The 26,935-nt window shown below is 43.1% G+C and overlaps 1 protein-coding gene and 1 long non-coding RNA gene across 2 annotated transcripts in view; both read left to right on the top strand.

The window, feature by feature from the left end:
- Positions 1 to 26,212, top strand: part of LOC148149995 (uncharacterized) — a 76,945-nt gene extending 50,733 nt beyond the window's left edge. Inside the window, exons 2-3 of the long non-coding RNA XR_015757261.1 lie at positions 17,195 to 17,243; positions 23,360 to 26,212. This is a non-coding gene — a long non-coding RNA (uncharacterized LOC148149995). The remainder of the gene's footprint in view (positions 1 to 17,194; positions 17,244 to 23,359) is intronic.
- On the top strand, positions 6,578 to 9,942 carry LOC122550089 (frizzled-8). Its single transcript, XM_043690646.2, has one exon. The coding sequence runs from the start codon at positions 7,584 to 7,586 to the stop codon at positions 9,360 to 9,362; it is 1,779 nt and encodes a 592-aa protein (XP_043546581.1). The 5' UTR covers positions 6,578 to 7,583; the 3' UTR covers positions 9,363 to 9,942.
- Positions 26,213 to 26,935: the final 723 nt, after the last annotated feature.

The following is a 26,935-nucleotide window of genomic DNA, read 5'->3' as shown; positions in this document are numbered from 1 at the left end:
CAAAATAGCTATAAAAATGTAAATAATCCAAATATGGCAGAATTGACAAAACATACAAACACAATAATGTGCCAGCAGATAGGGTTATTAGTTGTGAAATTATTAAAAAGCTAGAATTTAATACACTCCAACTGAATGCAGGCAACTTTGACAAAGGGAGATGATTTAATGGTGTAAGCATATATTTTTATCCCTTATCTCATGTTCTCTCTCACTATCTGATTTGAACGAATATGTGCAGTTGCTCTGTCTTGATATTTAATATGTTAATGATTTAGATGAGGGAATTAAAGTGTAATACATCAAAATTTATTGATGACTCAAAGCTGGGTGGAAGAATGAGGTGTGAGGAAGATGCAGTCATGCTTCAGTGTGATTTGAACAGGCTAAGAGAGTGGGCAAATGCATCGCAAACTTATCCATTTTGGTAGCAAAAATGGGAAAGCGGATTATCATTTGAATGACTGTAAATTGAACGAGGGGAATGTTCAACAAGACTGGCTGCCCTCAAGCACCAGTCACTGAAAGTAAGCGTGCAAGTGCTGCAGGCAGTACAGAAGACAAACTGTATGTTGGCCTTCATAGCGATAGGATTCGAGTACAGGAATAAGGATGTCTTGCTGCAATCGTACAGAGCATTAGTGAAGCCACACCTGCACGCAGTTTTGTTCTCCTTATCTGAGGAAGGATATTCTTGTTATAGAGTGAGTGCAATTAAGGTTTACCAAATTGATTCCTAAAATGGCACAACTGACACATGAGGAGAGAATGAGGCGGTTAGGATTGTATTCTCTGGAATTTAGAACAATGAGAAGAATCTCATAGAAACCTATAAAATTCTAACAGGTTAGATACAGGAAGAATGTTCCCAATGATGGCAGAGTCCAAAACCAGGGATTATAGTTTAAGGATGAGGGATTTCTTAACCAAGAGAAGGATAAGCCTGTGGAATTCATGACCACAGAATGTAGCTGAGGCCAAAACATTGTATATTTTCAAGAAGGAGATAGAAGTAGCTCTTGTGACTAAAGGGAGGGCAGGATAAGAGTATTGAGCTCAATGATCAGTCTGGTCATATTGAATGACGGAGCAGGCTTGAGGGGTCAATGGCCTACTTCTGCTCCTATCTTCTGCAGGAGAGAAGTGTGGAGAGACTTTAAGCATGGAAACATAAGTACGTTGCCTGTATTGATAAGTTGCATGCAGAGTGGTGACAGAAGGAACATTTTCAGGTGAAAGTTGAAGGGAAAGGTTACTATGATTTGTCTTGAACACTGATGACTTTGTCAATTTAACAAAGAGGCAAAGTAAGTGGTAACCCCTTATTGTCGTTGTCGTTCCCACAAAATGCTGCTTACGCCTTTATTTTGCTTGAGACATTGAGTTGTTCAAGCGATGTGGTCCTGTTGGCATTCACTCTGCTGGACACTTCCTGCTATTGTTATTGTGTGCTGTTTTCTTTTGGGCTGATGCCTCTCCAGTGCATCAATACTGCAGATTTTGTTTTGCTTACTTAGTGAATTCACTACTTTCTTGCCTAAACTGTAGGCTTTTAACCCTCCTGCAAGACTTCAGAAACATCTGAGATGTTTAATAAAGGGGTCCCTGATTTACAAACATCCAAGCTATGAACATCCATACTTACAAACACAGCTCCACGAAGAGATGTAATTTTAAAGATCTAACAAATGAACATTGATTGTACTTATGAAAAGCTATTTCATATTGTCCTATGTGCACAAATCAACTTGTGAACTGACTCAAGACAGAACCAGTGTGCAACCCAGACACTGCCTATAAATAAATAAGTTGTACAGATATGACATTTTTTTGTTGGAATTGCCTCTTAAGCTGCTGCCAACCTTTAAACTTTGGTGCATCTAATAGCAAGATCACAGTGAATTGCATTCTGCAGTTTGCAATGCTCATGCATGTTTTGCTGATGCTCGGAACTCTGGCAAAATCAGCATTCATGTCAGCAAACAGACACAAAGTGTGCTTCTCCATTATACACGCTGTGATTCCACCCAAGCAGAAAATCCAGTCTACTCTCTTAATCAGTGACAGTTCAGGACATCTGAAATAAAACAGAAAATGTTGAAAATCATTCAGCAGTCCAAGTAGCATCTGTGGCAAGAGAAGGAGTCAACTTTTCAAAGTCAGCAACCTTACATCAGAGTTAGAGATGTGAGCAGGTTTCATAGAAGAATCATAGTATCCCTATGGTGTGGAAGCTGACCATTTGGCCTATCAAGTCCACGCTAACCCACTGAAGAGTATCCTACCCAGACCCACCCCATTAATCCTGCATTTCCCATGGCTAACACACCTAGCCTGCACAAACCTGGACTCCATGGGCAATCTTAGCATAGCCAATCCACTTAACTTGCACATCTTTGGATTGTGGGAGGAAACCCATTCAGGGACAATGTGCAAACTCCACACAGACAGCCGCCCAAGGGTGGAATTGAACCTAGGTTCCTGACACTGTGAGGCAGCAGTGCTAACTACTGAGCTGCCATACCACCCCTATGTTTAAAGTGAGTACAGAGGCAGGTGAAAGGTTAAGAAATGAAAGGGAAGAAACTGAATGGTTTGTGACAATGTGGAAAGTAAAAGAAGAGATGACATATGTGTCTGGAGGAACTAAATATGACAAAATCAGAACCATTACCACAATAACTGCTGTTCCAAAAAAAAAGAAGCAATGTTTACTGAAGTTTTTAATAAACATTAAAAACTAAGCAAGTGTTTGTTTCTCTACTAGTTTTAAAATCTGCAGCCTAAAATATTCACTACATGCAAACATAATTCTCGACCAAGTATATTGTGTTGTATTTTGTAATGTTAATGAAATATGTTAAGGTTAAATTAAGAACTAAAAGATAAGTAAAGAAAAATAAAATGTTCTGATGAAGAATCAAAAGACTCAAAATTAAGTTAATTCTTCCAGACCATTGGGATTTTCTTGCAATTTCTGTGTTTAAACTAAAAGATAAACTTATACTTCTATAGCACCTTTCATGACTTCAGGCTGTTAAAGGGTTTTACATCAATTAAGTACTTTTAAAATGCAGTCACAACTGTAATGAAGGAAACTTGGCAATCAATTTTGAACACATTGAGGTGCCAGGAACAACACAGTAATAATAACCAAATAATCTATTTTAGTGATCCTGAGTGAGCAACAAATATTGAGAGAGTTCCACTGTTCCTTTTCAAAATATGGAATGCCATAGAATCTTTCATATCAATATGAAACAGCAGATAGGATCACCATTTAATGTCTCCAATGCAGCACTTCCTCAGTACTGTATTCAAGTTTCAGTAGATTCTATGCACAAGTCTCAAGTGGGATTTGAACCCACAAACATTTGTTTTAAAGATGACAGTGCTACAATTTGACCACAATTAACATCTAGGTAAATACTTACTCACCGATTAATGTTAAATTAAGTGATATTGTCATCATGAAGAGCTAATGATTTTGTCCTGATGAAGGGCTCTTGCCCGAAACGTTGATTCTCCTGCTCCTCGGATGCTGCCTGACCTGTTGTGACTTTCCAGTACCCCACTCTTGACTCTGATTTCCAGCATCTGTAGTCCTCACTTCATCCTCCTGATTTTATCATCAGCCAGCTGCCAAACCCAACTAACTGTAGGTGAATCATTTGTTTCTTCCCTATCTTCTTGGCCTGCCAACTAAGGTTTGATACACTCAGTTAACACAGGGATAGTACTGCACCATTGCAAACAATTACTTTGAAACCTACCAAAATGTATCAAAACATTTAGATTTCTCAAAAGCTTTCATTCATGTCCCTGTGAACATGATACATTTTTGCTTTGTTTTTATCACAGAAATTACAGAATAAACAATTTCAATATGGACAGTAGTATTTTGTAGATGTAGACTCCACATTAACATCTTTTCACTCGTACTGATATAATTGCCAGTTAAACTTTGTGATTGTCTCAGATTCAATCGTCACCTTTAGTTGAGCCTTCTACGTTCCAATAATACAATAAGTTAGGGTAATCTGTGATATCAAATATCAGCTAAATCACCTCCTTTAATCATTAAGTGCTCGTATCAGCATAACGAAAGTTGATGAAGCAATTTCATTACTGCATTAAGAGGATTGTGAGTTTAAATGCCACTCATAAATCTGAACATATGACTCTAGGAGAAGGTATTTTGCGGTGCAATGGTAGTATCCCAGCGTTTGGGCCAGATGCCTGGATTCAAGTCCACCTGCTCTCAAGGCATGTTATAGCATGTCTTCACAAGTTAAAGTATGTACAGCAGCCTAGGAGGGCTCTTATGGTGCAGTGGATATGTCCCTACCTCTGATCCAGGATTCAAATCCCAGTGATTTCAGAACTGTGTAATATCTCTGAATGGTTTGATTAGGAAAATATCCATAATTCTACAGTGTTTTATTACAGGATTCTCAGATGTTTTGTCCTTTGGGTGAAATGTGAAAATCATGCGTGTTCTGTTTAAGTGAATATCATAGAGCCATGAAAGGATTAAGAAAATGCAGTGATTTCTCCAATAACAAATGAATGAATTATTTATTTATTTGTCACATATATAGATATATGTCTTGAAGATACAGTGAAGTGTTTTGTAAACCAATCTTCTACACTGAAACAAAATAGAACTACTAAATGTTCAGGTCATAACTGTTTGTAGGATCCTTCCTGTAAACAAACAACTACTGTAGAGATAGAAGGCACTATATATTCATTTTATTACTTTATTTTTGTAAGGTAGTTGCCATGTGTCACTATAAACAAGGAGGTTGACAAAACTGCTGATATAATGTCTCTCTACTACAGTAGACGGCATTTTTCTGAAGCCAGGAGTATGATACATATTCAGTCTGGGACAACAGAGACGGCACTCCCTAATTTTTGTCTGCTTCACCTGAGCATGAAGTCCTTTCCATTCTAAACATTCTCACTTACATTCCTGAAAGTGGCATGAGAGGTGATGGAGGATATTCCATATCACAACTGACATCCAACTGTCTCGGATTAATGCCTAGCAATCAGGAGTCTCCCCCGCTCCGTCACAAAGGTACTGAAGCCAAATGGGTTGTATGGTGGCTCACTAGTGCCAGGGACCCAGTTTTGATTCCACCCTTGGAAAATGGTGTGGTGTTTGCATATTCTCCCAGTGTCTGTGTGGGCTTTCTCCAGGTGCTCTGGTTTCCACCCACAGTCTAAAGATGTGCAGGTTAGATGGATTAGCCATAGGAAATACAGGATAAAATTGCCCGAAACGTCGATTTCACTGCTCATTGGATGCTGCCTGAACTGCTGTGCTCTTCCAGCACCACTGATACAGAATCTGGTTTCCAGCATCTGCAGTCATTGTTTTTACCTTGCTAACATGATACGGAAGACCCTGTCTTTGACATGAATCTTTAACAAAGTTTCTTAAGTTTTTTTTTTACCATCAATATAGTTAGGTTTGTTGTACTTAGACCAGACCATGGCAAAAGATTATAACATAGGCGGATGGTGGGGCTGTAACTATCTATTGAATAAGCATCATTTTTCAAAGAAGCTAACATTATTGCATGTGAATGGAAGCTAATTGAAATATGATCACTGTATTGCATTTTTAGTAACTCCTTCACTAAAAACCACATTAACCAGCGAATTCACTTTGCACCCAATGTCATCAGTCTATTAGAATAAGGATTTGTTAAATGTGGTGCTTCAAAGATTTAATTGGAGGGAAACCGGAGGCGACCAGTCTTCAGATACTCAAGCGGTCTCTAATCCCTGTACTATTTCAGAGCTGCTACTAACGTTACTCACTGTGTAATAACACAGGGTATATACATGAACAGTATGGCTCCCATTAATCATGTGTAAATCCATTTCACAGAATTCAAAAGCATCGCGTCTGAATGCCTTACGATATTTCTGTGAGAATGAAATACTGAAGGAGTCCTTGTGGTTCGGTCACTTGAGTTTCGGGTAGGGTGTGGCGAGGCAGGAGACAAAAATGGAGAAAATTTGGATTGCACTTCGAGGCTACGGACCCTCAACCCAGCTCAAAAAAATGCACACACCACGATGAGGGTCCTCCCGTTTTGCATTTTCAGAAATAAGGCGAGAAAATAAACGCCAACATTCACTGGCGAAGTGCAAATTGCTGAAATACACAGACGGGTGTGATCAAACGACACGGGCAGTACTGAAATGAACAAAAGAAAAAAATAGAAAGTTTATATCAGTTAAACTTCATCCGAAACGGCACACGTGTACAATCGTTAAACTTACTACAGCGCGGCTAAAACTTGCCCAATAGTTAAACTGTTAGAAGGACACGCGCATCAGCAATCATTTATTTACAATCCCTCGCTCAGCTCCCGTCCTTTTTTCGCGCTGTTTGTATTTCCCTCCACTGCACAAAAGGATCTAGCGAAACCCACCACCTGCACTCTTGTTTCGAGACAGAAAAATGCTGGGAAATACCCAGCAGGAGATGTCGACATTGTTCTTTAATGTATTTATCTCTAAAATGCCCATCGCCTTTAACTAACTCGAGTTTCCGTTCTTAAAGATGCAGCAAACCCAGCTTCTGCGTGAATCCCTGGTCGAATGAAACATCAATTCAAACACGAAAAAAAACCCAAACAATTCCTGTTCGAGGAGGCGGGAGCTTTAAAGACAGCCCCCTGCGATGAACTAACAAGCGAAAATTAACCTGCTAACCGCCCAACCCCTCTGGAAGCTGTCACTGTGGGATTCTTCATTGAGGCGAGAATGGACTGACAGACACTGTGTCCCCCCACCCCCATCTCCCTCCGCCCCTGTCACCGTGTGATTGGTAACCCGGGCCAGGGAAGGGGTGGGATTTGGCTTGTCTCACATTATAAATATACAACAGTATTAGGTTCTCAGCACTCGGTGATCATTTCATGGGACGCGGCGCTGAAATTCAGTCCTGGAGAATTTGTTTTTATTTGGGGAAGAGGAGGGCCACAGCGGGATCGGTAGTCAGACTGAAAGGAATCCACCTTCCAAAACCCAGGACCGCTTTCCCCTTTGACCAGCCAAAACAAAAAGGAAGAAACCCGTGTCCTTTCAAAGAAGAGGGGAAAAGAAAAAAAGTTAGGAGGAACTTGGATGAAGTTTTGTTTTGGGGAGGGGTGAGAGAAAGGTGCAGTTGTGGGCATCTTAAGTCAGACAGACCTGCGAGAGAGGGGGAGGCTAACGTTTCACTGCTCGCCCTCTGCATGAAGTGCTGCGCAGCGCCGATGCCCAGGCTAAATGAGTGTCGGCTGCTGATCCGCATGCTGTTCTGAGATCCGGAGGTGGAGGGTTGGGGTGGGGGGCGAGAGGCTGGCTGCTCCTGGAAGGAGGAGGAGGAGTGGAGCAGGAGCAGCAGGAGAAGGAGACAATCTGCACTTTGCTGCTGGACCCTAGGATTTTACCTTGGCGTTTGTTGAAAAAGAAAGTGTAAAGGAAGAAGAGGAGGCGGTGTGCTCGGTGCTGGTTGCGAGAATCTTTATTCCCCCCGCCCCCCCAAATAAATAACCAAGCCTGGAGGGTGTGCAATGGAGTGCTGCTACCTGCTGGAGCTGCTGCTGGTCGTGGCGTGGCTGCAGAGGTCGAGGGGAGCCTCGGCCGCCAAGGAATTGTCCTGCCAGGAGATCACCGTGCCCCTGTGCAAAGGCATCGGCTACAACTACACCTACATGCCCAACCAGTTCAACCACGACTCGCAGGACGAAGCGGGCCTGGAGGTGCACCAGTTCTGGCCGCTGGTGGAGATCCAGTGCTCGGCCGACCTGCGGTTCTTCCTGTGCAGCATGTACACGCCGATCTGCCTGGAGGACTACAAGAAGCCGCTGCCGCCGTGCCGCAGCGTGTGCGAGCGGGCCAAGGCCGGCTGCGCGCCCCTCATGCGCCAGTACGGCTTCGCCTGGCCGGACAGGATGAAGTGCGAGCGGCTGCCCCGCCAGGGACAGCCCGAGACCCTGTGCATGGACTACAACCGCACCGAGGCCACCACGGCGGCGCCGCTGTTCCCGCACCGGCCCCGGGCTCCAGCCGCTCCGCCCGCCGCTCCCCCTCCCGGAGCCAGCCGCCGGCCCCCTGCCGCCGCCGGCCCGCCCCTGCCGCCGCTCCCTCCTCGGCCTCCGGGCCGCTGCGAGCCCGCCTGCCAGTGCCGGGCGCCGATGGTGCCGGTGCGCAGCGAGCGGCACCCGCTGTACAACCGGGTGCGGACGGGCGAGGCGGCCAACTGCGCGGTGCCGTGCCACGACCCGTACTTCACGGCGGACGAGCGCAGCTTCACCGCCTTCTGGCTCGGCCTGTGGTCGGTGCTGTGCTTCGTCTCCACCCTGGCGACCGTCGCCACCTTCCTGATCGACATGGAGCGCTTCCAGTACCCGGAGCGGCCCATCATCTTCCTGTCCGCCTGCTACCTGTTCGTGTCCGCCGGCTTCCTGGTGCGCCTGGTGGCGGGCCACGAGAGCGTGGCGTGCAGCCGCCCGGCGGCGCCCTCGGAGCCGCACGTCCACTACGAGACCACGGGGCCGGCCCTGTGCACCCTGGTCTTCCTGCTGGTCTACTTCTTCGGCATGGCGAGCTCCATCTGGTGGGTCATCCTGTCCCTCACCTGGTTCCTCGCCGCCGGCATGAAGTGGGGCAACGAGGCGATCGCCGGCTACTCGCAGTACTTCCACCTGGCGGCCTGGCTGGTGCCCAGCGTCAAGTCCATCGCGGTGCTGGCGCTCAGCTCGGTGGACGGGGACCCGGTGGCGGGCATCTGCTACGTGGGCAACCAGAACCTGGACAACCTGCGCGGCTTCGTGCTGGCGCCGCTGGTCATCTACCTGTTCATCGGCACCATGTTCCTGCTGGCCGGCTTCGTCTCGCTGTTCCGCATCCGCAGCGTCATCCTGAAGCAGGGCGGCACCAAGACCGACAAGCTGGAGAAGCTCATGATCCGCATCGGCGTCTTCACCGTGCTCTACACCGTGCCCGCCACCATCGTGGTCGCCTGCTACTTCTACGAGCAGCACAACCGCCCGCACTGGGAGCTCACCCACAACTGCTCCTGCCTGGGCGAGCAGGAGGCCCGCCGGCCGGACTACGCCGTCTTCATGCTCAAGTACTTCATGTGCCTGCTGGTCGGCATCACCTCAGGCGTGTGGATCTGGTCGGGCAAGACCCTGGAGTCCTGGAAGGCCTTCTGGACGCGCTGCTGCTGGGGCAGCAAAGGCACCGGCGGCTCCATGTACAGCGACGCCAGCACCGGACTCACCTGGAGATCTGGCACCGCCAGCTCGGTGTCTTACCCCAAACAAGTGCCGTTATCCCAAGTTTAACACTCGGGATGGTTCTCTCAACCCGGCGTCTCGTCAGCGGACTTCTAATGGTATCCATTAGTCAGAAGTGAAGGACTGACCGCAACTATGTACCTGGGCGCTGATACTTCTTGACTCTTAACCGTTTGGTATGCACACGCTGTCAGAAATGTGAGAGGGAAAGGAGTTAAGTCGTGTCCCTGACCAGGAACCTTTTCAGCCGGTCGCGATTTTATGATCATGCCAGGAGTCGGTTCTTCATTTTTTAATTGTTGACATTAATTCAAATAGAGGAACGAATGGAGTACTTGACACAGGTCGTAATGGTTATAAGCCTGGGTGCATCAACCTGCCTTAAAAATCCTGTTTTTTTAGTATCCCCAAGTAATACGGGTTTCTTGCAAAGTTGTATTTATATAATTATTTGTACTATGAACACAAATCTGTAAATTGTGTACATAACAAAAGCGTTTTTTGAAGTATATTCAGAGTATGTACATTTTTTTGTATATAAAAAAAAGTTTAGTGGTTGCCTTGCAGGAGCACCAGAATTATTTGAAACAATTATTCTATTTTGGCAATAAAACAACTTTGATTTTAATTACGTTTGGAACACGCTCGGCAAATCTTGCTATTTTCTGGGAGGGGTGAGGGGTGGGAAGAGAAATGTGCATTTTACTGGTGGGGTAGTTTGTTGAGATGTTAGTTTAGGAGCAACTGAACATTTTGGTAATTGTTGAACTTTTTACCTGGCTGCCTACTGGTTGAGTACATAATTTCTTAAACGAGGCTCAATTCAATAGGGTTAATCTGTGGGAGTGAGCCTTTTGAATCGAGTAACTTTGATGTCTCGTTTCCAAGCTTGAAGTACTTCTCTCTCTTTCTCCTCCTCCCACCTACCCCTTCCCCCTTCATTTCTAGCTTCCCTTGTTTTCAAGGACGTCGGCCGCCATCATGGTGCCTAAAAAAATGAATTAAAAGGGACGTTTCTGAGACTTAACTCGTTTAAACGGGGGGGGGGGGGGGGGAGAACGACTTGTAACAGTTAGTGAGCATGAAGGGAACGGAGAACAGTATTTTAAACAGCTTTTTCTGCATTGTTGCCCAGACTGCAGGCAGCAAGGCATAGGCCTGAACACAGAGAAATGCCCATGAATGCCCTACAGGTGGTCCAGCTCGCATAATCCCCCAATTTAAGGCGCTCTCCTTTGCAAGACAATTGCATTACAAAGCCCTCTCTCTTTTTTGCTCCTAATTGAAGCAATAGGCAAGAATTATAGAATACAAGCTGTTTTTTTTTAAAAAAAAACTGCATGGCAATTGCCTGGACTATAGTTGCAAGCAGATCAACGGAATGGCAGCGTTGTTCAGGCGAGTGTGCGCTCCTCATAAAAGGGCATTTCACTCTTTTTAGCAGTTTGGCGGACATAAAGAGAATCTATGCTCAGCACACACGCAATTTTATGGCAGATTAGTGATAATTTAAAAGTAATTGGGAAGGCTGCGCATTAGTACGAAAAAAAATGCCCCCGGGTCCAACGTTTGTCAATCAAGATAAGAGAGGGACAGTCCCATCACTGGGATCAGTCCTGCTAGTGACCAAACCAACACTAATGCAAGCCAGCACTTACTAAAGTTTTATAGATTCAAGTTCATCAAGTTTAACATGATGATGTTAATCTAAAGTTTGCATTTCTCCATTCCACCTGGATGATGCAAAATTATTTCCAAAGTATTAATTTTGTGAACAGGTGCTGTATGAATTCAGTCATGCAATGCACTTTTATATTACTGGACGTTTGGCTTACACGAAACAGATAATTTACAACTTGAAAGGGATCACTTCTTAAAACCATGTCAAGAATTCCCAATAAAATGTATGACACTTTATTTCTCCCTGGTTATTACCATTTTTCTTTATGGAGACCTGTAGAACCATCAGGGGCCAGGGCTCAGTGGGTGGCGTGTGTACATTTTATCACTGAATTTAATCAGAAAATGTCAACAGATTCAGTAAATAAACCGGCTGGAGGATGCCAAACACGAGCCGTCCCGCAGCAGCGAGGCGAGATTTGGCAGCCCTGTTGATGTGAAGTAAAGGGTTCATCCCAATGTATTTATAATAATGATTTGGAGATGCCGGTGTTGGACTGGGGTGTACAAAGTTAAAAATCACACAACACCAGGTTAATGTCCAACAGGTTTAATTGGAAGCACACTAGTAACTTGAAAGCTAGTGCGCTTCCAATTAAACCTGTTGGACTATAACCTGGTGTTGTGTGATTTTTAACTATTTATAATAAAACTTCCTCAGCAGCCCTTTCAGAGGTCCTGGTCTCTGGGAATTGCAGCAACCCACTGTGGTTATTTTTGCTGAGGTCGTGTTAATAGGTAAAACTGCTAGGACAGGGCCCAAGTTGAGTTTCAGTGTAGTTAAAGGATTGACCAGAAACGGATATTTATCTGAAGGACAAGCTTTTAATTGAATACAAGGCAGGAGTGTGGACCTTTATGGAGTTAAGCACAAATGGGTGCAGTACAACTCGACAGTGCCCTATGTTGTTTTCTGCCTGTAGATTAGAATAAATAGGACACCATTGAAACCTTTGCCACAGATTTATAAACGCATGTTCGTTTTCTTTGCCTGGTGTACAAAGATCTTCCATTTTCACAGATGCATATTGCAAGGCGCCAGGAGACAGGTAGATTGGTGAAATAAAATGTTGAAAATATCCCTCCTGCCAAGCGCTACCACCGACACAAAGAGAACGAAAATCAAAAGAATTGCTGTAAATCAGAAACAAAACCAGAAATTGCTGGAAAAGCTCAGCTGTGCACAGATGCTGCCAGACCTGCTGAGCTTTTCCAGCAATTTCGGGTTTTGGGCGGAGCAATATCCCATGTAAGCGGTGGGGAGTTTTCCAAATCTCCGTCCCAATGAAGACCAACCCCAGTACAGTATTTACATTCCTTTAGCGACTTGGCTTGACGGCATTAGCTGGTGCAATGCGGGGAATCTTGGGAATGGAGCCCTTGACAAAATCGTGGTCCAGCCCGCTGGATTCTTAAAATACTGCGATGCTATTTCCTTGTGCGAAAAAAAAACGGTCATAGCAACGGGCAACTCTATTGGAAGTGCCCACTGCAAGGCCTCCAGAGACCTGCGGGGTAATTAATAAAGGGGCTGAAACCCGAGGAGGAGAGATACACGCTGTCTCTTTATCGAGTGCCTGCTCACAGAAAGATGTCAGTTCAACAATGGGAATTTCTTAAAGCTGCCGCGTCATTTGCTCTGGGCGAACTTGTCTGACAGACCTATTCAATAACAATCATAAATTCAATCTTTCACTGAATCCTCTGTGAGATTTTCTGCGCCGTTATGGTTATTGACCGTCCTTTGCACTGGGTCAGATAAACATCGCGCCAATTATTTTTGTTACTTACAGTATTATCCTTGGTTCCTTTTGCCAGGGTTGTTTTGCAAGCTTTCACACGTCTTAGTGTCACCGAGTTTTTTTTTAACCTCAGGCACCTCCTGTTTCAATCGTAACTTACTGCCCTCACATTAATCTATAACTGCTGTCCTCCCCACAAACCCCCTCTCTCCTGGTCTATCTCTCTACCCCTGGAGAACTGAAAACTCAGCAACATAATATATTTCCTCCCAGATCTTAGGTTAGAGCCTTGGAGTTTTACAGCACGGAGCAGATCCTTCGGTCCAACTTCTTCATATCCTAACCTATCCTGGTCGCATTTGCCAGCACTTGGCCCATATCCCTTTAAACCCTTCCTATTCATATACCCATCCAGATGCCTTTTAAATGTTGTAATTGCACCAGTCTCCACCACTTCCTCTGGCAGTTCATTCTATATACACACCACTCTCTGCGTGATAAAGTTGCCCCTTGGGTCCCTTTTAAATCTTTCCCCTCTCTCCCGAAACCTATGCCCTCTAGTTCTGGATCCCCTCATCCCAGGGAAATGACCTTGTCTATTTACCATATCCAAATCCCTTTTGATTTTGTAAACCTCTATAAGGTCACCCTTAAGCCTCCGACGCCCCAAGGAAAACAGCCCCAGCCTATTCAGCCTCTCCCTCTAGCTCAAATCCTCCAACCCTGGCAACATCCTTGTAAATCTTTTCTGAACCTTTTCAAGTGACCTTGGACAGCAAATTGCCAGATGCCGCTTACAAATCATTTCACACTAATGTACAAGAGACACATTCGCAACACTTTTTTTTATGGCCAAGCAGTAGGAGCTTTAAAGATAATTGTGCGCGATGTACCTTCCGATTACCACTTCTTAACATAAACCATTAATACGTTGGGTGCTTCCTTCAATGACCTGTACGTTGGATGAACCGATCAATCTATATTAGTGTTGAAAGATTTGAGTCCTATGGAATAATGCGAGCAATTGTACAACATGGCATTGGGTAACTGATGTGGGGAAATTAACTTTCCAATATCTGGCTGGGGCTGTATTCCCTGTTGCGCCAGAGGCTGAGGGGTGACTTTATAGAGGTTTATAAAATCATGAGGGGCATGGATAGGATAAATAGACAAGGTTTTTTCCTTGGAGTGGGGTAAGTCCAAAACTAGAGGGCATAGGTTAAGGGTGAGAGGGGAAAGATTTAAAAGGGACCAAAGGGGCAACTTTTTCACGCAGAGGGTGGTGCGTGTATGGATTGAGCTGCCAGAGAGGTGGAGGCTGATACAATTACAACATATAAAAGACACCTGATTGGGTATATGAATAGGAAGGGGTTATAGGGCTTTGGGCCAAGAGCTGGCAAATGGGAATAGATTAATTTGGGATAGCTGGTGGACATGGACGAGTTGGGCCGAAGGGTCTGTTTCCGTGCTGTACAGCTCTGTGACTGTATGCCTCCTATCTCGATATGTTACATAATTCTATGTACTCAGGGCAAAAACTGAAGAGGCTTGAATCAGTACAAGAGTTCAGTGTTGCTGGGGACATCATCATTTCTGGCTTTCAATGGTTCGTGGCATTGGCCTGTAGTTTGTAGGTACAGCCAACAGAACTGAACCTTCTCTTGAAAGAAAGGGTTTATATTCCAAGGAACACAGTTCTGAACGCCAGCTCCAAAAATAAATCACTGGTAGGATGCCCCGTGTAATCGAAGCAGCGGCTAACTTCCTCATTCCGCGATGATTTATGTTCATAGACTTTCCAAACCCTGTAACCCAAAATGTCAAACATATAATGGACAGCACAGTTCACGAAGGACCCGGATTATGTGCTGCTCAGATACACCTTTGTGTATAAAAAAAAGCGGTGATAAATCACATTTTATGATCCCGGCTTTCATCCTCCTAATCACCTCGTTTAACGTCTTAAAGCAGGAGTTGGTTAATACTTTAATTTCTCGATGTATAAACACCCACATCAAAACGTCTGACAAAGGGTCACTTAGACTCCAAACGTCAGCTCTTTTCTCTCCTTGTAGATGCTGCCAGACCTGCTGAGATTTTCCAGCATTCTCTCTTTTGGTTTCAAAACGTCTGATTCGAGTGTATTACTGTCACGTCCCGAACAAACGGCCGATAAATAAAGACGTTTTTTTGGCACACGAGCGACGCAATTTTGTTTAAACAAGTTACAGCTACTGTCAAAATTAATCGTGAAAAAATGTAGTCGCTGTAAACATATTCTTGACAAATTTATCACTCAACAATGATGCAATTCTTTTTTCTGTCCTACATGGACGCCTTGGAGACATTGGCTTCTGGCGATGTGCTTGTACAACAAGGGGCTAATTGTACTGTCTGCCTTAACACTGCAAGACCCGCTGGTAACACTATCTCCTGGCTTTAGCGTATCCACGTATTTACCACGGCCGTCTCTCCCAGCAAATTATCTTCACACTATATAGCTAAAGGTTGGTCGATGTGTGTGTATGTGTGTTTCAGAGGGAAGGGGTTGACATGGGAAAACAGGACGACAGTGTTCGTTCTTCCCTTCGTATTGTGAGGTTCCCAGACACACACACAGTAACAACTGATTTATTTAGGAATAAAATATTTCCTGTTTAGGACAACCTCTATATAAATTGATGGACGCTCCTGGTGCAGAAACTGGCATATGTGAATGTGAAATGATTATTTTGCCAACTCTGTTGGCATTCTGCCACCCCTAATACAAGACATAATTGTTGAGTGGGTTTGCAAAAAGGCCCCAGACTTAACAGTAGACTTCCTCTCTTAGTTTTACACGTTATTAACGACATCCATTCCTGTATTATAAAACATACTTGTCAAAACAAAATAAATGAACCCATTTCCTAAATCGATTGTTTTTTTCAACTTCTCCCTATGGACTCGCTCCTTTCAGCAATGAAGTGGTTAAGAACGTGCTTCCAAGAAAGTCAGTGGAAAGCCTCCCGATTTGACCTTTAAGATGAAGTTTGTTGGGTTGCAGCCAGTACTTTCTAAATTTAAGGTTACATCGTCCATAAACTTTTCATGACTACAAATAGACAGAGGTATCTTGAAATGGTCTTCTCTTGGAAGTCAACATCCATATAATACACCTTCCGCCAGAGTTCAGTGTGAAACGATGTCTACGGCGCCTCACACAATATTGGCAGCTTTGAAGCGAGCAAAATGATGGACCAGTAACTGGTTACAATGAAAAAGAAAACTCGATCGTACAGTATCATTATCCAAGAAAGCGTCGCTGTAAGAATCTGTGGGAAAATCTATCTCGAGCGGTCAGGATTCACTGTTTAGTCGCTGCTGCCATCAGGTGGCTATGGGAAGTCATACTCTCCCCTGGCGCAAAATTACTTTGTGCGTGTTACTGGTTCATGCGTCCGGAGAAATTCTCAGCGAAATGCAGAGCTGTTGGGACTCAAATTAGTGCGCCGACTATTAATTGTCATCATTATAATGATACAGTGGTATCCTTCAGGGGTGAACCGTAGGACGTGCCCCCAACCTGAATAATAAAGGATATAAAATAATAGGCATGGAGGGATTTAAAGAGTGGAAGAGGAGCTGCAAAGCATGGGTCGATATAAATGTGTCTCTAGAGAATTGCCTGGACTGGGCTGTCCTTAAGGTAAAAACAATGAAAAGACTGACCAGGCCCCTAAGCCCTCCAAAACGCACACACTACACACACACACACAGGAGAGTGCAGGCAATGTAATTTCCAGGAATTTGTGTGGATGATTGTGAGGATGATCGAAACTACCATACAAGGAAGATGACATACTTCAAATCGTTTTGCATCATTAAAAATACTTTATAAGTGTTCTGTTCTTGAGTGGTCCATTCTGTGAGTTGGGTGCTGTCTAAACATTTTGCCACACTGTGGATTAAACCAGTTGTCCAGTGGTTTCTCATTGTGATTTTAACCAGCGGAGCAAATCTGGTGAATTAGGGGTTTAACTAATCCACAAGTTGGATGATAGCATTGGTACTAATTTTAGAGTTTGTTTACTTATTAATTTTAATTTGATAATTATGTTTATAAGGTGCCCTGATTCTATCCAAGTAACATGCAGCTCAGTTTGCATTTTGTTTGCCTAAAACAAATAATAGATTTAAAAGGGAGACATACTTTACTACCATGAATGACTCCTTGGCAACCTGTGCTTCTGCTTATCAAGACCAAACTAAGCAGCATTAATTTATGTTTTAGATCAATTCTTCTGCACATTCATAATGATCTCATGTGTCTAATGATAAATCCCATTACACCCATATGACTTATTTCAAGTCCTAACACATATTCCACAAGCACTAATTATTTATTGACATTTCATAACACCATTGTTGTACATGATTTTGTGTATAAACATTTCTTTTTTATTATTATTTTAGGGACCCTTATACTAAAGGAGATGATTTTATCTTAAAGATCAGCCTAGAGGTAAGCACTATGAATGTTAAGTGACACAGGTAAAATATTTTCAAATTATCCCTACATTAATTTCTAAAATATCCCTGTTAATAAGACTCCTTTCTGAAGAGCTTCATAACTTCCATCTGTGTCAGGCACAGTGTGGTACATGAATGCCAATTTGTCTGCAGCACATAAACATGCAAAAATATTTTAATGGTATCAAGTATCTCATTTAGTTAGAGTTTTAATTCCCACTAGTGGTTATGTAAAGACAAAATATTACTCTGCTAGTTACATCTCTTGTTCTGATGGATTGGAGGATATTAATGTAACCCCACTCCTTAGAAATAGGAGGTAGAGAGAAAACAAGGAATTACAAGCCAGTTACCTTGATATCGGTAGTGGAGGAAACGTGAGAATTCCATTATAAAAGATTTAGTAGTAGATTATTAAAGATTTAATAACTGTGATAGGATTGGAAAGAGTCAGCATTGATATATGAAAGGGAAATCATGCTTGACATATCTACTGCAATTTTTTTGAGGATGAAACTAGTAGAGTTGATAAGGGGGAGCCAGTGGATGGGGTTTACTTGCACTTTCAGAAGGCTTTTGACAAGATCCCAATGGATGATGAAATTAAAGCACATGGGATTGAGAGCAGACTACTGACGTGGATAGAGAACTGGTTGGCAGACTGGAAACAAAGAGTACAAATAAATGGATCTTTTTCTAAATGGTAGGCAGCAACTGATGAGATGTCAGAGATAAATGAGACCCCATCCATTCATAACATACATTAATGATTTAGATGAGGGATCTAAGTATAATATCTATAAATTTGCAGATGACACAAAGCTGGGTGGGAGAATGAGCTGTGAGGATGATGCAGAGATGCTTCAGTGTGATTTGGACAGGCTGAGTGAGTGAGTAAATGACATGACAGACACAGTGCAATGTGGATAAATATGAAGTTATCCAATATGGTCGCAAAAACACAAAGGCAGATTATTACCTGAATGATGACAGATTGACAAAAGAGGAGATGCAATGAGACCTGGACGTCCTTGTACATGAGTCACTGAAAGTAAGCACACAGCTGCAGCAGGAGGTGAAGAAAGCAAATGGCATGTTGTAGATGTCTCTAGCACAGGAAAAGGCCCTTCAGCCCACATTGTCCTCACCGGTTAAGAACAACCATTTCATTGTTCTAATCCAATTTTCCAACACTTCGTCTTTAGTCTCGATATTATAAATAAACATCTAAGAACTTCTTAAATATTATAAGGGTGTCTGCTTCAACTATCCTTTCACCATGTTGGCCTTCCTAGCAAGATATTTTGAGTACAGGAGCAGGAATGTCCTGTTATATAGGGCCTCAGCGAGACCACACCCAAAGCATTGTGTGCTGATTTGATCTCCTCACCAGAAGAATAATCTTCTGGTTATGGAAGGAGTATAACATAGATTTCCCAGACTGATTCCTGGGATGGCAGGACTGACATAGTAAGAGAGACTGAACCAGCTAAGACTATATGTGTTGGTGTTTAGAAGAATATAAAACCATCACAGAACAAAGGATGTTCCTGATGACCAGGGAATCCAGAATCAGGGATCACAGTTTAAGGATATGGAGAAGGCCATTTAGGACTGAAATGATGGCAATTCTCTTCACCAAAGAATGGTGAGCCTGTGCAATTGTCAGGCAGAGAAAGTTGCTGAGGCCAATACAATGAATGTTTCCAAAAGAAGTTAGAGCTAAAGGGATCGAACAGAATGAGGAGAAAGCAGTAAAAGGGTAATGAACTTGATGATCAGCCGTCATAATATTGAATGATAGAACAGACTCAAAGGGCTGAATGACCTACGTCTGCTCCTATCTGCTATGTCTGTATAATTTCCGTTCTGTACTGAAAGGGCACAGTTGCAACAGCAGTCATTGGTTACCTTCCCTCAGTAGACACCAATCTAACCTGCTTAAAAATGTGTTGCTGGAACAGCGCAGCAGGTCAGGCAGCATCAAAGGAGAAGGAGAATCGACATTTCGGGCATAAGCCCTTCTTCAGGAATCTAACCTGTCAGATTACTTACTGCTGATTGCTGAGGGTTATGATGGTATCTTTGAAAAGTACCACCGAAGGAGTATGAACTGTCGGGCCAAAGAAAGGAAGTTAAATAGTCAGGGCTTTAGTGGTAATGCAGTCAAGAAGCAGCGTATCAAAATGAACTTGCAGAGGTCATTGGACAAGATGGGAAAGATATGAGATAATAATGCAGGTCAAGAAGTAGGGCTGGGCTTTCAGGGGGTGCATTGAAAAGTAGTTTTGACAAGACAAAAAGAAAATCAGGAATTGAATCAGATTACGCTGGAAGTGTTTCCAGAATAAGAACACTTGTGTTTGTGCTGAGTTAGCTGTTTATAGCTTGACAGGTCATAAAACACGAGGTAGATTGAAAAAAATGTGAATACACATCTGTTCAGTGTGTTTAGTATTTCACAATCAACTCAGTCCAAAGTAGGAATCAAATAGCGCACACAACTATTTTCAAATCGACTTATTGTACTTTGATGGAAAGTCTTATCAATACTAGGAAAATTGGATTCCCAAAGGGGTCAGCGAGTTTATCCAGCATATCCACCTGATCCACACAGAACAGGACAATCCCATGTTTAGCCCCAAGCCTGTGCTATTGCTTTTTTTCTTAGTACAGCCATGCACTTGGCTTTGTATCCCTGGTTTAGAGGTCAACTGAGTTTCCTACTCCCAGTCACTATTCAATAAACTATACTGGACAAGGACATTTATCAATGTCACATCAGAATAGGATTAAAACGATATTTAAATACTCACCAGCACTGACTGACAAAGTTTGCTGATTAGAGATGATCACTTTGACAGAAGATCAGGACATTGAAGAGAGGATTTAAGTAGAAGACTATACCCACAGAATCCATAGCTGTGACCCGTTCTTCACTCAGCCATTGCTGCCCCCTTGTGAGTAATATTATCATTACAGAATGAAATTCAGCAGGTATACAGAGCAGGTACTTTATATAACAATGAGAAAAGTTATTCAGATCATATTAAGTAATCCATCTCATGGTGCCCTGCACTCACCCATTGCTGCATGTATGTTTTTCTAAATGATTTCATCTCTTCTACTTTGCCTGAAAGTATCATTCCAAGTCCCAAGTGTTTTGAGCACTCTCCAGATGAAGATGAACTTCCTGATATCAATCCTAAAGTTTGTCTTTGTCACTTTGAATCTGTGACCTTATATCTTCTGCCACAGTTTCATTTAAAAGTTTTTCAGATTAATGTTTAGCATGACAATTATTATCTTTTATACCCTCTGTTGGATCTCATCTTTGACATCCCTTCTGTGGGCCAAAAGGTTCAGATCCCTTGAGGTTTTGTTGTCATTACCATTAACTCAAATCCATGACACCAGGGATCAGCTTTGAATATGTGTGCGTATCTTCCATGCCAACACATGCACAACATGCTAGAGAATATACTCCTCTGTCTCTACAGCCTTCAGTGTACACTTTCTTTCACTCCCCCACTCCAGGGAAAAGATTTTGTCTATTTATCCTACTCATGCCCCTCATAATTTTATAAACCTCTATAAGGTCACCCGTCAGCCTCCGACGCTCCAGGGAGGTGGGGGAGACCAGAACTAGAGGGGATAGGTTTAGGGTGAGAGGGGAAAGATATAAAAGAGACCTAAGGGGCAACTTTTTTATGCAGAGGGTGGTACGTGTATGGAATGACTGCCAGAGGAAGTGGTGGGGGCTAGTACAATTGCAACATTTAAAGAGGATCTGGATGGGTGTATGAAAGGATGGGTTTGGAGAGATATGGGCCAAGTGCTGGCAGGTGGGACTAGATTTAGGTTGGGATATCTGGTCGGCATGAACGGGTTGGACCAAAAGGTCTGTTTCCGTGCTGTACATCTCTATTCAACCTCTCCCTATAGCTCAAATCCTCCAAACCTGGCAACAGCTTGTAAATCTTTTCTGAATCCTTTCAAGTTCCACAACACCCTTCCAATAGGAAGGAAATTCTGTCTCTTGCCTCAGTTCTTTCCTTTTACACAGGAGCTGTTGTGATGAGTCGGGTAGAGAGAACATAAATGATGCAGCCTACAATTTCACACAATCACAGAATTGTTATGGTGCAAATGGAGACCATTTGGCCCAATTTTCCTGCATCAGGTATAGAGTCATAGAGTCGTACAGCTGTGCGGCACGGAACAGACCCTTCAGTCCAACTTGCCCATGCCAATCAGATATTCTAAATGTTTGCCAGCATTTGGCCCATATCGCTCTAAACCCTTCCTATTCTTGTACCAATCCAGAAACCTTTTAGATGTTGTAACTGTACCAGCCTCCACCACTTCCTCTAGCAGCTCATTCCATACACGCACCACTCTCCTGTGTGAAAAAGTTGCCCTTAGGTTCCTTTGATATCTTTCCCCTCTCACCCTAAGCCGATGCACTATAGATTTGGACTCACCCATCCTGTATAAAAGACCTTGCTACCTGTTCCCCTCATGATTTTATAAACCTCTTTCAGGTCACTCCTCAGCCACAGACGCTCCAAGGAAAACAGCCCCAGCCTATTCAGACTCAAACCCTCCAACCATGGCAACATCCTTGCAAATATCTTCTGTACCCTTTCAAGTTTCACAACATTTTACATATAGCAGGGAGAACAGAATTGAACACAATATTCCAAAAGTGGTCTAACTAATGTCCTGTACAGCCACAACATGACCTCCCAACTTCTTTATTCAATGCAGTGTACCAAATATCAGCTTCACTCTCCTGTCTATCTGCAACTCTACTTTCAAGGAAATATAAACAAGGTCTCTTTGTTCGGCAATATTCCCTCGGACCATACCATTAAGTGTATAGGTCTTGCCATGATTTGCCCTTACAAAATGCAACACCTCACATTTATCAAAATTAAACTCCATCTGCCACTCCTCAACCCGTTAGCCCATCTGACCAAGGTCGTATGTACTCTGAGTTCTCATACCTAGTGCCGATTTCCTACCATTTCCCCATATACTGGCACACCATTTTGACCCAAATAATCATCTATTGTCCTCTTGAATGCCTAAACAAAACTGTCTCCATCACACTTCCAGACATTGCATTCCATATTCTAACTACTCACTGAATGAAGACACTTCTTCTCACATCACCTTGGTTTCTTTTGCACAATGTTTTAAATCTATGCCCCTTTGTTGTTTTCTCTTTTACAAGTGGGAACTGCTTTTTCCTATCTACTCAGTCCAGCTCGTTCATGATTTTGAAAACCGGTATTAGATCGCCTCTTAGCCTTCTTCTCTCCAAGGAGAACATTCCAAACGTCTTCAATCTTTCCTCATAACTGAAGTACCTCATTCCTGGAACCATTCTTGTAAATTGCATCTGCACTCTCTTCAAAGCTCACCTATGATGCGCACAACTATACACAATACTCCAGTAGAGTGTTATTGAACAGAGAGACCAAGAGATTCAGGTGCATAACGCCTTGAAAGTAGCATCACAGGTAGACATGGTGGTGATGAAGGCATTTGGCATGCTTGCCTTCATTAGTCAGAGCATTGAGTATAGGAGTTGGAAGGTCATGTTACAACTGTGCAGAGCATTGGTGAGGCTACTCTTGGAATACTGCGTACTGTTCTGGTCACCCTGCCATTGGAAGGAGATTATGAAATGAGAAAGGGTGCAAAAAAGTTTCACAAGGACGTTATCGGGACTGGAGGGTTTAAGTTATAAGGAGAGGCTAGAGAGGCTGGGACTTTTCTCCCTGGAAAGTCAGAGGTTGAGGGGTGACTGTATCAAGGTTTATAAAATCATGAGTGGCATAGATTTGGTGAATAGTAAAGGTCTTTTCCCCAGGGTAGGGGAGTTTAAAACTAGAGGGCACAGGTTTAAGTTGACAGGGGAAAGATTTAAAAACCTGAGGGGCAACTGAGGGCCAAGGAGCTCTGGATTGAAGTTACACTCCAGATTACCAACTTGTAAATCCTGCAAATACATGCCAATAATTGTGGTAAAAACATGAGAAATTGCTGGCCAACCATGTGATGGAAAGAATTTGGAGCCTCTACTTTCACTTTCCATAGGTCCATGTATTTGGATGTGTTGGCACAGAGCAGCACAGCACGTATTCCTTGGAAAGGCGATGGATTGAATGACCTGTGTGGACCTGATTCATGCTAACAACACAGGGTTTGACCTCCTTCTGAGTGGCCTGGATTGAGGGCCCGCCTCCTTGCCCTTCCCATGGTGGAGATCATGGTTGGACCTGACTTCAAGGAGAAGAAGAGAAATAGACAAGAAGAGGAGATATGGAGAGGTTAATTGTTTGAATGCTGTTCATCAAAGTCAGTTAATTTTTGTCAGACAGGGAATTGGATCTTAGACCTATCAAGCATTTTACTAAGTAATTGGGGATTCAATTACATATTTCCAATCAATGCTGAAGCAAAGAATGGAAGTCAAATCAAACTCCTACTCCCTGCGCTAGCTTCTTACAGCTCACTGTTTGGTTTTGGACTTAACAAACCATGACAATGTAGAATATAAAGGGAAAGGGAGAACAAGGGAGGGAGCATATTGCCAAACATATTTTTTTGACCCCATGAATACACTTTTGCATTTGTTATGAATGAGTTCACACAGCACAAATAAGGCCATTCAGTGTGGTCTGCCTGTGCCAGTCTTTGACAGAGCAACATGATGAGACGCACTCCCCATTTCCATCCACTGCCCTGAAAATCATAAACAATAAGTTCAATTTCACACATTTCTGCAGTCTCATCTGTGCCAGTGAGCATGCACCAGTGGGAAGATAGATTTTGCTAATTTTGCTGTGTAAATGATCACATATATTTCCTTTTTGGGACTATAAGTTGAAATGGAAGCCAGACTGCTATATCATTTAAACACTAGGCAAGTTTTGCCACTTAGAAAAATCAAGTGCTGAACATTTTTAGATGTGCAAGTTAACATTGCTTTTAAAAGCAGTGAGGGAGACATTTTGTGGCACTTGGAGTCTTTAAGTTGAGGAAAGTCTGTCTGATGACAGCTTTCTGGTTGAGTTGCAGTATGTTACAAAGCTGCAAGTGCAAGGGAGGCCAGAGACATTCAGACCCAGCAGTCTGAAAACATCTCTCTCTCCCCCACTTTCTATCCATGTGGATAAACAGCTGGAAAATGCAAGAAATCTTAAGAAAAAGAATATTAATGAGAAGACCTAGGGTCAGTAGATCAAGTATTGAAGAAGAAAATTACCATCATTTTATATATGAAAGTGCCATCATTGCTGAAATCAAATGTCATTGTGAGACAACTTACCCATCCTAAAGATCTGGCCTTTTGATCTTCAGAATTACGTTTTCCCTGTCAGTGGATTTCTTTCCTACCATAATACCTGAGGCAAACCATCTTAATGGTGAACGAGTGTGTGCATTTGTGAGGATTTCTTTTCTTCAGTTACTTTGAGGGACATGAGTGTCATTGGCTGAGTCAGCACTTATTGCCCATCTCTAGTTTCCTTTGGAATGTTGGTGGTAAACTGCCTTCTTGAACCACTGCAACTTATTTGTGGTAGGTCCACCCAAAAAGCCCACAAGCAAGGCCTAAAATCAATTACTTTTTTTTAAAACAACTTCTACCGTAACATCCAGTATTAACATGATGTAAATATGGCTTGACAGATACACATAGATGGATCACCACGCAGAGCGCGGCAAGTAATGGAGGTGGTAAGCCAGATGCCTTTAGCAACCCACTCAAATGAACACAAGCAATGTCACCCTCACCTTTGTGTATGGCTGCATTAAGTTGTGCATAAACCCTCGGTATGCAAGCACCAAGTGTCACCAAGTATTGAGGTTCTACTTGTCCCTGGTGTTTCAAAGGATGGGACTCTAGTTGGACTTTTTCCTCACACCTGTCTTTCATGGAGAAATTTGCAAAGAAAACCACCTTTGATCACAAGTCCATCAGGAAGTGGTCAGCAGGTAGCATCCTTGAGACCCTGCGGGAAAAGGAGAGAGTGAATCCTGTAGTGTGGTTCCCTGAGCAGAATGTCAAAGTCATTTGGCAGAATTCCTCATCACCAGAATTTTCCAACAAGCATCAAGATATTGTTTGGCTGCTGGTGAGAAGGGCAGTACCTGTGAGATCCTTCATATACACCCAATGGATCTGTTCCAATGGTCACTGCCCTCAAAGGGATTGATACTATCACACATCCCCTTCTGGAGTGTGCCTTTCAAAAGAAGTCTGGAATAAGATACATGGGCTTTTGTCGAGGTTTTTCCTCAGTAGCTCTGTGAGGCTGGATTCTGTGCTCTACAGTCTGTTCCCCAGGGTCAAACTCCAATGTTCATTTGTTTCCTTGATATGCTACTGTGCTGTATGGGGCGGTTCACACACCAAGACAAATATCGACTGGAGGACCATCAACTCAGTGAAAATGCTCTTTGCTCTGCCCAAAACCTGTTGGTCTTCCAGAACAAGGGGAATTGACTTTAACTGAGGGTTGCAACCTGACACATTCCAAAGTCCAGGACTATGTGCGGAGGGACGTCCTAAAGCTTGGGGTAGCTACTGCCAAGGCACAGAGGGGAAAGACCACCATCTGAGATCGTTCTGCTGAAGGTAAATGGGGGTATGTTCTGTTATCCCCAAACCTTCCACCCGTGCCTCAAACACATGCAACTATAATTTTGTACAAAGTTAGAGATGATCTTGGTCTGTTTAGATAAACTCCAATGTTCGTTTCTTTCCTTGATATGCTACTGTGTAGAACCATACTGCATTTATGACTATGTATAAATGCAAAGACATTTTTATTAATAAAGTTATTTCTAAAATTTAAAAAATTTCAAATGCAGATGGTCATGAAATTTCATAAAAACCTCCGCACTTTCAAAAGCTTTATCAACACTTGAATTTCAAAGATCATTTCTCACAAACTTGATTGAGTTTTTCGAAGAGGTAACAAAGAAGATTTGTGAGGGCAGAGCAGTAGAAGTGATCTATATGGACTTCAGTAAGGCGTTCGACAAGGTTCCCCACGGGAGACTGGTTAGCAAGGTTAGATCTCATGGAATAAAGGGAGAACTAGCCATTTGGATACAGAATTGGCTCAAAGGTAGAAGACAGAGGATGGTGGTGGAGGGTTGTTTTTCAGACTGGAGGCCTGTGACCAGTGGAGTGCCACAAGGATCGGTGCTGGGTCCTCTACTTTTTGTCATTTACATAAATGATTTAGATGCGAGCATAAGAGGTACAGTTAGTAAGTTTGCAGATGACACCAAAATTGGAGGTTAGTGGACAGCGAAGAGGGTTACCTCAGATTACAACAGGATCTGGACCAGATGGGCCAATGGGCTGAGAAGTGGCAGATGGAGTTTAAATCAGATAAATGCGAGGTACTGCATTTTGGGAAAGCAAATCTTAGCAGGACTTATACACTTAATGGTAAGGTCCTAGGGAGTGTTGCTGAACAAAGAGACCTTGGAGTGCAGGTTCATAGCTCCTTGAAAGTGGAGTTGCAGGTAGATAGGATAGTGAAGAAGGCGTTTGGTATGCTTTCCTTTATTGGTCAGAGTATTGAGTACAGGAGTTGGGAGGTCATGTTGCGGCTGTACAGGACATTGATTAGGCCACTGTTGAAATATTGCATG

This window comes from Chiloscyllium plagiosum, unplaced genomic scaffold (genome assembly GCF_037043375.1).
Source record: "Chiloscyllium plagiosum isolate Xiang-an unplaced genomic scaffold, Cpla_swu_hap1 HiC_scaffold_5, whole genome shotgun sequence".
NCBI lineage: Eukaryota > Metazoa > Chordata > Chondrichthyes > Orectolobiformes > Hemiscylliidae > Chiloscyllium > Chiloscyllium plagiosum.
Note: the sequence above shows the minus strand (reverse complement) of the source record. Positions and strands in the feature narration are given on the sequence as shown.